This window comes from Polistes fuscatus, unplaced genomic scaffold, assembly GCF_010416935.1.
Source record: "Polistes fuscatus isolate 324 unplaced genomic scaffold, CU_Pfus_HIC Scaffold5, whole genome shotgun sequence".
Classification (NCBI taxonomy): domain Eukaryota; kingdom Metazoa; phylum Arthropoda; class Insecta; order Hymenoptera; family Vespidae; genus Polistes; species Polistes fuscatus.
This window is the reverse complement of record NW_025113129.1, coordinates 1,580,743-1,590,474: the sequence shown is the minus strand read 5'-3', so window position 1 is coordinate 1,590,474 and position 9,732 is coordinate 1,580,743. Positions and strand designations below refer to the sequence as shown.

At 30.5% G+C, this 9,732-nt stretch overlaps 1 protein-coding gene across 1 annotated transcript in view; it reads left to right on the top strand.

Annotated features, from left to right (window-relative positions):
• Positions 1-4,889: 4,889 nt before the first annotated feature.
• The window catches only part of LOC122521893 (growth factor receptor-bound protein 14-like), a gene marked incomplete in the record, with an annotated part of 392,400 nt that continues 387,557 nt past the window's right edge, over positions 4,890-9,732 (top strand). The window contains 1 exon segment of the mRNA XM_043642631.1: positions 4,890-5,285. Coding sequence (XP_043498566.1) covers positions 5,233-5,285 — 53 coding nt within the window.

The window sequence follows — 9,732 nt, the reverse complement described above, 5'->3', positions numbered from 1 at the left end:
TTTTTGTCTCTTCCGTAATAATTTCAACAGAGAAATTTGTTCCCGTTGAGAAAAGGGGTAAGAACATTTTGTTATCCAAATTTATACGAGAGAAGAAAATTTATTGCATCCTAACAACGTTCGGCTAGTTACATTCGGATGAATATCACATGGCATCGGTATTCTTCGTAATGTTTTCTCGTAAAATTGAAAATGTCTTTGGGACGTTCTCGTTGGAATTTCTTTTTCCTGTGATAGTTTGGTTAGATTTTTATTTTATTTTTATCTCGGAACGATATTTTCTGCTCGATCAACTGTGATCTACCCCCAGCTATCTATCCCCCTACCCCTAGCTCCCCCTCTATGTACATCACGTATGCAATCTCAAGAGTGAACATAATTTTTGTAATTTCGTTCCATTAACGTCTGCTCTAATAATTTCAAAATTTCATTTACGAACGGCAAATATATTATTTTTTCTTTTTTCCTTCGTTTTCTTTTATTAATTTTTCAAATCGTTGATTAATCGTATTAAAGTTATACATTATTAAAAACGTTTAAATATTTAATTTCTAATCGAATTAAAACACGTTGCATTTAATAGTTGACTAATAATTATCGTAAATAATGTATTTTTTCTTATCGTGTGATATTATTATTGAATTTTTCTCGAAACATTATAAGAAAGAATTTTTCACGCATCATGATTTTAAAGGAACGAACTCAGTCCGTCGACGTGTCTATCGAAAAATGTCTTCTTGGTTGTTAAACACCATAGTTGAGTTGATCGATAAAGAGAACACGACTTGTGGTTTTTTATGCCCTTCTTTAGATGCAAAGTGTTTCGTATGCGATAATGGAAAATGGCTTGTATGGCATAGCAAGCAAGTAATACGAACAAGAAACACACACACACGCACGCACACACAAAGAAATACATAGAATGTATAAGTGTTCGCTAGATAACACGGTCCGATTATTTTTACGTAAATTTTAATGACATTTTCATCGAGTACCTAATGAAAGACTCGAACTTAACGCTTGTTTCCCAACCTAATTTTCTTGATCTCGAGTTTAGATAAAAACATGGATAGATAATCAGAAAGAAGAAGAAGAAGAAGAAAAAGAAAGAAGAAAAAAAAGGAAGGAAGGAAGTAAAATAAAAAATTTCTTTTTATCCTCAGGTTTTAGTAACATCCCCACGTGTAGTAACCAGTCTTGCATAACAAGTGGAAGAGGATATGCGAAGAAAAGCCGAAAATGTGTTTAGACTGGGGTCGAGGATTTTTACTCGAGTAGGGTGTATCCGAAAGTATCCGAAGTACTCGAGAATTTCTTTTTAGATTTGCAAGCATTTTGGAAACACCCGCTTCCCCCATTCCAAAAAAAAAAGAAGATATTTCGATGAAGAGGATATTTTTCGTGGGTTTCTACAATTTTGAAAAATGTTTGCAATGATACATTGTTCGTAAGTGATACTTGTGTTTGGTTTTTTTTTAATTAACGCGTAATGTTTTATTTCCAATTTATGAATCATCTTTTCATTTTGTGATATCTACACGTATGTAGATAATTAAATAATATCTTATTCATATAGTTAGTGTTAGATCGAAGTTAATTAGGGTTCATGTACGGGATAAGCTAATTAGTAACGACAAACTGCTAACGCATATTGTCGGTCTTATTACATTAGATAGTGTTCATTAAATGCATCCTATTACATCGATCTAACGAGATCTAATGGATTTTCCTCGTTTCATATAATTTAGTTTAACCTTTCAAATGAAATATTCAAAATGTTTTTCCGAAATAAATTGATTTAGAATTTTTTTCTACGAAATGTTACAATTGTTTTTAAATAATCAATATTTTCATGCGAATTATTCTATTAAGAGAAGATAATTTTCACAATTATTATATTTCATAATTTTTCATTTAAATATGTATAGAATTTGAGAAAGTGGTTTGAAATTTATCAAATTCTACGAATAGTGTTTTAGATTTAAGAAGAAAATCACTATAAAACTAGTAACATATTTCAAACTATATTCATGAAAATTCCATACCGTGATATTATAGTTGCTTCACGAACATAAATACATGCATACATATACAAGAGTAATTTTTCTCAAGGGAGAATACATTCTCAAGAACGTTGTTCCTCGTGTTATTGTCAATGTATCATTTAAATGTAAATTTTGCGTTTACTCTGGTACCTTCATCATCTATCTACTCTACTCATTTCTTTTCTATCCCTTTCTATTCTCCCATCTCTTTCTCTCTTTCTATCTTTCGCGTTATTACGAACTATGACATAATTTAAATAGAATTTAATCGTTAGTAATCTTCATTTTCGCGAAGGGTCTTTCCAATTAAAACTTTTCCTCCTCGCGTAAGCATTTGTATTAGAAAAAGAGTAGAAAAATCTTTTTCCTACTTTGAACTATATCAGATTTACCATCAAACGAACATAATCAAAGTTATACATTTTGTCCATTTTTTTTTTGGTCTATCGATAAAATAAATTTGTACAGATTAAAAAATAAAAATAAAAAGAGTATAGATTTTATGTTAATTAACTTCCTCTTATACTTTAGGCTTATTTTTTCATTGCACGAACGATGTTCACGAGAAAATGAGTATAGCAAGACGACGAAGGTAAAAGTTAAAACGTATGTGTATGCGATAGGAGAAGGGATATAACACAGTTAACTCGTTAATTAATTTCACAAAGCTTCCGTTGTAACCGTTCGAACGATCATGAATGTTTCACGAAGCGCAAAGATACGTTAGTGTAGCAATAACAGTAACAGACCAGTAACAGTAGCGAGAACAGAACCAGCTAATTGCAGTTATCTCAAACTGTAATCAAGTTTTCTCGTAGCACGTCACAACGATTAACACATTTGACCACAATATCCTACCTTCGGGGTGTACGTATCAGGAATAACAATAAACATCGAATCCAAATTAACGGTATTTGAATTAGGGTTGCTGAGGAAGGTATCTAAGTGGGAGGGAATGATTGAAAAAGGGAATAGAAATAAAAATAGGAATGAAGAGTGAGAGAGAGAGAGAGAGTGAGATTGAGACAAAAATACAAAAAAGGATGATACTGTAAGGGGTGGGGGGGGGAAGGGAACCCAATGCATTGGTTGGACGAACCACCTGATGATTCCTGTCGGATTTGCAAAACGATACTGGCAATAACGCGAAAGCAAGGTTACTTGTTTGATGCTTTGCTAGCTTGTTTGTTTGTTTGCTTGCTTGCTTGCTTGCTTGCTTGAGGCTATGCGACGATACGATTCCGCTTTGGCGAAGAGACGAAAGCAAATGCGCGTCTACTCGACCGAGAAAATATTAAAATCGATTCTGATTCGAAAATAACTTTTATTGATATATTTTTACTTTTTCTTTTTTTTCATGTAAATATTTTATCTAGATTGTAATTTAAACAAGAAAATACGGTTTAATCGCGTTGAAATGTTTGCATAACGTTTAATTATTTAAGTAAAGTAACCATGGGTTATGGTTTCTATATGGATAGATGATGGGTGACCCCTTTGAAAACAGTAAGAATCGTATGTCGGTGATTCTGAAGAAATAGTTAACATACTTTGGAAATGTTCAATAGGAATAGATAAGAACTCGTAAAAAATAGAGTAATAAGAAAAATATTATATTCGCTTTTCGATATAATGCACAAAAGAAAAAAACAATTACGTATGAGATGTTATCTCAAAAACATTTCTAAAAGGAAAATTAAATTTGATCTAATAAAAGAAAAAAAAAAAGATTTAACGATAAACGATAAATCAAATGACGTTCTTCGTAATATTCTTATATCAAAAAAAAAAAAAAATGTAAATTGAAATATTTATTTATCTATATCAATTTAAATAAAACAAAAAACTATAAATTACATCAATATCCAATTGTAATTAATTACGAGTACAAAATACATACTATCCGAATCTAAGAGGAATAAGAACAAAAAAAAAGAATATAATGAGATAAAAAATCTAAATAATAAAAAGAAAATAAATCTAAAGAGGAAACAACGTTTGCTGGACCCGCTGTTGGATCATCATCATCATAATCATTATCATCATCATCATCATCATCATCATCATCATCAATGACCCCTTAAGACCGCGAGGGGTCACGTTACGAGAAAGATTAAACGCGGCAAAAATTGGCGCGCGTTTTCCTCTTCTTCTTCTTCTTCTTCTTCTCCGTTGTTGCTCTACAACCCCGCCCCACACCACCCCCGTCACCCACACCCCGCCAGCTAGTCAACTGACGTTCCCACGCTCATGCGTGGGCGTCGCGACGTCACGATGATAAGAGAGAACTGGTTACACGGTAGCTACGACGACGCTGGCGTCGTTTGCTCACAGTGGCCAACGCGATCTCGGCCCGTAAGGATCGTTTCCCGTAATACGTTAATTTTTTTATATCAACAGTTGCCCCCCCTCAATCACCCACCCCCCACTTCTCCTACTCTTTCACCTCCACCTGCCCCGTTAACTAATTTTTATATTTTTGTTATCGAAAAAATTCGAATTTTTTTATTTTATCACCGATCGATCAGTGGCTAATTAATTAATCAAAGTTATTTGTGATTGGGACGATTAAATTAATATAAAAAACATATATATGTATATATATTTGTGTATAAAATAATTATAAGGGTTGAGAGTGCGGTGTGGGGGTGAGCAAGAGAAGAATAAAGTATAAATAATAAAGAAAAAGAGATAGTAAGTTTTTGATTGGGTGAACAAAATTGTTCGTTTAAAAGTATAATTTATTTTTGTTATCTGTAATAAATTATACATTTCTAGTCTATCATCTATCAAAAATACATACACACACGTATATATATATATACGTTTACGTGTAGTGAATTTACAAATATAAAAAATAGAAAAACGGAAAGAAAAGTGTGAAAAATAGCGTGAGAAAAAGATAAAGCATAAGGTTTCCAGTAACACGAAGGAAATCGGTGAACGTGATGTAACTTTTCGAGAGCTATAATACATATCTAATGTAAGATAGAACGATGAATTCTTATCTCGAATGGTGGGGGAATGAAGAAGATGAAGGAGTTGTAAGAACGAGTCATCCAATTCTTGTCGCGTGTGAATCAACGATATCATCAAAGAAATATGTAAGATCTTAGTTTGACAAGTGTGTTGTTTGATTTGTTAAAGTGATGCTGTTAGTAGTAATAGTAGTAGTGTTGGTATTGTTATGATGCTGGTTAACAGTGATTGTGTTACCGATCAACAAAAATGGATATTACGGTAAGATTATTTATCGCGATTTTTATCTTTAAAATAAATAATAAAACGCACAAATTTGTTAGGTCGAATTTACACAATTGTTATCGGTATAATTTTTATAATTTTTCTAACAACTATAAATAATTATTTTAAATTGCAATACTCGAATAGATGGGATATATTTTTATAGTGATTTTTCGGGTATCAAAAATCGATAGAAATGGCGGTTAGATAAGTTGTCCATTCGTTTTAACATCAGAAATATTTTTAGTTTCCTTTGCACGTCCGAAGATATTCGCAAACGTTTGCCTCTTTTATTTTCTATTGATTCTCTCACCTTTCTTCTAGGTATACATACGTACGTATGTATTTACTTTTCGATAACTCTCATGGGGGAAACTTCGGATAGAAAAATTCTTTTTTAAAAACATAATCATCCTACCCTTTTTCTAAAGGGTTAATGCAGGGTAAAATGGGGGAATGTTTTTTTTACAATGGAATATCTTAACCGTGATAATTTCATCGACGTTTACACACATTCCATACTATTTTTGGTTTCTTTTCTAACCGTTCAAATCTACCGAAAAATTGGGAAAATGGGGGAAGGAATGACCCTTTTTTTTTGCAGGAATACTTCCGCAATCCTGTTAGCTTACAGCCACATCTCTTTTTTTTCTTTTTACATGAATAAATTCAATTTTAAAGGACTGAAATGATATTTACTCTTATCCTCTACAAAATCATCATCTTCATCATTTTTATTTTTTCCTTTAATTCAGATGGATTGAAATATATTGTTGAAATATCGAATAATTGTTGAATCTATATTTATTTTTTTTTTCTCTAATATTAGGATTTAAATTCAGCTGAAAATAAAATCAAAAGTGGAATGGATTTCAATATTTGTTTCAACACAAACGCTATTTTTTTTGTTTTTTTTGAATAATTAAATAACTTAAATTCGAATAAAAATGAAAGAAAAATTAGTAAAATTTTATTTTGTTTGACAAAGCGTATGAGACGACAATTGGAAAAAATTATTTTATTTATCAAATATAAATAATCTGAATGCCAATCCAATGTTAAAAATTTCTTATTAAAATCCATTCCGGAGGGAGAAGGAAGAGGAGGAGAGAATACTTTAGATTTTGGAAGAAAATGGGAGAAGACGAAATTGGATAAAACAAATAGAAAAGTTGAGAAAAAGTAGATAGAAGAAAGGAGAGGGAAAGTTATGAAGTCGAGTGGGGAAAAAAAGATAACGGAATGAAGTAAAGAAGCTTCTGTATGATCTGATTAGTTTATTAAGAGTGGTTGTCAAAGTTTTATGGTAATATTTTTGTTTGTTTGTTAGTTATTATAGTTTTATGTTCACGAAGACGTTATTGCATAATAAATGACTTTTAAACGACTGCAAACGTAAGGAATTCTTCAAAACCATAAATAATGAAAATACAAAAATCCACTTTTCTCTTATTTAATTTGCAATCCAAAAAACCATAGCCACACATATCCGGAAGAGAAAAACTGGACATTTTTATTGTGTGCAATATTTATTTCTATTGTATAGAAAATTGCTTTGCAAGCTACCATGGTACGATTTTTCTTTATATGCTTTAGGTGAATTTCTCCCATAGAACCCATTGATGCGTCTACGTTTCGATTTCAATACTTTTCTAAGTTCAAAATTATCAGAGTTCCTTCTTTCTTTTTTTTACTTTCCTCATTTTTCTTTTTCTTTTATTTCTTTTTATTTTTTGACTTTATTTTATTCCATCCATATTTTACGAGAATATACTATGAAAAGGAAAAATCAAGAAGAAAATAAAGGGACAGTAGAGCTTTTACGAAAAGTATTTTTCACCTTATCAATAAATCGAACTAAAGTACAATACTTTCGACACATATACTTAAAAGAATTGTAAATCATTTTAAAGTGAACTAAAATACTATGGAAACTTATGGGAACATTCTTCCCGCACTTTTGAATTTTCTAAATACGAGAGAGAAAACAAATAAAATAAAATAAAATAAAATAAAATAAAAAACGTTTCAAACGTGTACGTTAACGAGATCTCAAATCATTCTGATAATTATTTCCATTTAAATTTGAAGGAAGACAAATATTACCACCAGTTTTTTCCGCCTTTTTACAACAAATACTTTACTATTATTTATTTTTATCCCCTTATATCGTTCTCTACATTTTCTTTTCCGTCTTTTACAGGGAAAGAAAAGCTTTGCTTTCATTTTTCAGGTTTTATATTAAACAGAATCCGTATAACGTTTCTTCAACGACAGTCACAAGTGGCGGGAAGTGTTGGAGAGCTTGGAATATTGTTAAATCGAAATACGAAAAACCGAAACTGTCTGTCACGTTCTTCCACAAACTACACCCTTTCCGACTCCTCCCCACTCTTCTTCACTCCTCTTCCACAAGCCCTTCTTTTTATCCTTCTCTCGAATTCGCGATCAGAATTTTCTTTCGAATGTGCTTTGAACACGTGAACCTGGCAAAATGAGCAAAAACCTTTGAATCTGTTTCGATTATACCTTTTTTTTTTCCATTTCATTTATTTTTTCTTTTATTCTTTCTTCTAATTTTCTCTCTCTCTCTCTCTCAATTATTGTTTTTATTTTTGTTTTATTTTTGTTTTTGATTGTTTCTATTTCGTAACGATACTAATAAATTTTCAATTCGAATTTGCGAATTTGCCGATAATAATTTTCGATATTTTCATTTCCGTTGTTATTACGGTGCAAATGGTATTGTCCGTGCCAATATTCCCGTCGAATCAAATTGACTTTTGAAAATTTCTCCCTTTCTTTCTCTCTCTCTACCCCACTTACTTTCTCTTTCTCTCTCATTTTCTCTCTCTCTCTTGTCGAAGTTTGTTTTTTCTTTTTTATTTTTCTTTTCTCGATGTTATATACTTACGAGGCTAAATATTTAATTGATTTCCTATAATGAAATTCCTATACGATGATTTTATTTTTTTTTTTACACTTTTTCGTACGAAATGTAATAAAATATCCGAACGAATTTTCAACGAACGAACATGCAGATTTTCTTTACAATTTTTTAAAAGCATTCCGATACGAACTGATGTAAAATACGAATAGTCCAAGTTTTTCATTAATATAATTGAACGAAGGAAAGATTGCGTGAAAGAAAGGTCTTAAATAATAATAATAATAATAATAATAAAGAAATTGCCTTCTTTTTTTTCTCTCTTCTTAATCTTGAATTTTTTTTTTACGATATGAAGTAAAGAATAAAATAAAGAAAAGTATTATATACCCTCGCTTTTACTTTTTTTTTTAGTTTCTTTTCGTTTAATATATTTTACCTTTCATATTTTTTATTAAATAGATTAGAGAGAAAGTTAATGTCGATATGTCTTAAAGTGAATGAGAAAGAAAGAAAGAGAGAGAGAGAGAGGAGCATCAAAAGAAAAATTAGACATAATACATTTCTTAATTTCTAAATACAACATTACAAATAATAAAAATCTAATAAATTATTTTAATTGATTTTTTATCTTATCCAGAAATTATAATGATAGATAATTGTAATGATAAAATAGGTATAATAGGGAATTTTTGACTGTAATAAATTTAATTGTAATAATTGTAAATTGTTATAAATTATTTATCCGTTTCAATATAGTGTCAATATATATTGCCAATATTAAATTCTATTAATAGAATATCAAAGTAATTACCGTGATAATAAATTAACAATTATTATTAACGAGCAAATTAATTTCGTTTCTATTTCTTTGTCTTCTCTTTTTTGTTTTTTTTTTTGGCGTTGAATCTAAATTACATTAGACTTGTTTTCATGTAACAATTCATCCTAAGTCGCATAATTTCAATAGAAATCGTTTAAAACCGAAGAAATCTCATAGTAGTAGCTTCCCATTTTGGCAAGTTTTCAAGATCGATTTCAGACACCCTCATAACTTGGCGTTACTTTCATTCAAACGATAAAAATCGTTTATTTCATTATCTATCTTTTCTTATCGATTTTTTTTTTTAATCGCCGATTATATCCCCTTTTTTCTTTCGTCTACTTTTAACACTTTTTATAAACTTTTTTCTTTTTTGTATTTCCATTTGATCGCTTCAATTTCCTCGGGTTCAGTGGGAAACACATAAAACTTCATTTGTGACGATACCGACACGAAAGAATACTAAAACTTTTCAAAAAGTTCAACTGATTAGTTCTCAAATTCGTCGGCTCTTGTTCAAAATTTGATAATGTCAGTCCTTTGGACAGTAATAATTCGATAAATTCCTGAACTCTTTGCGGTATGAGGTTTCTATGCTTAAATTTCTCATCAGAGAGATTTACCATTCGCAATTCAGAAATCCGTGACGTGGTTTACTCACCTAACCTAACTTCGATTAAATTAATTTATCTAATGTATCTTGCGAACAACGGTTAAACAAATTATACTAAGTT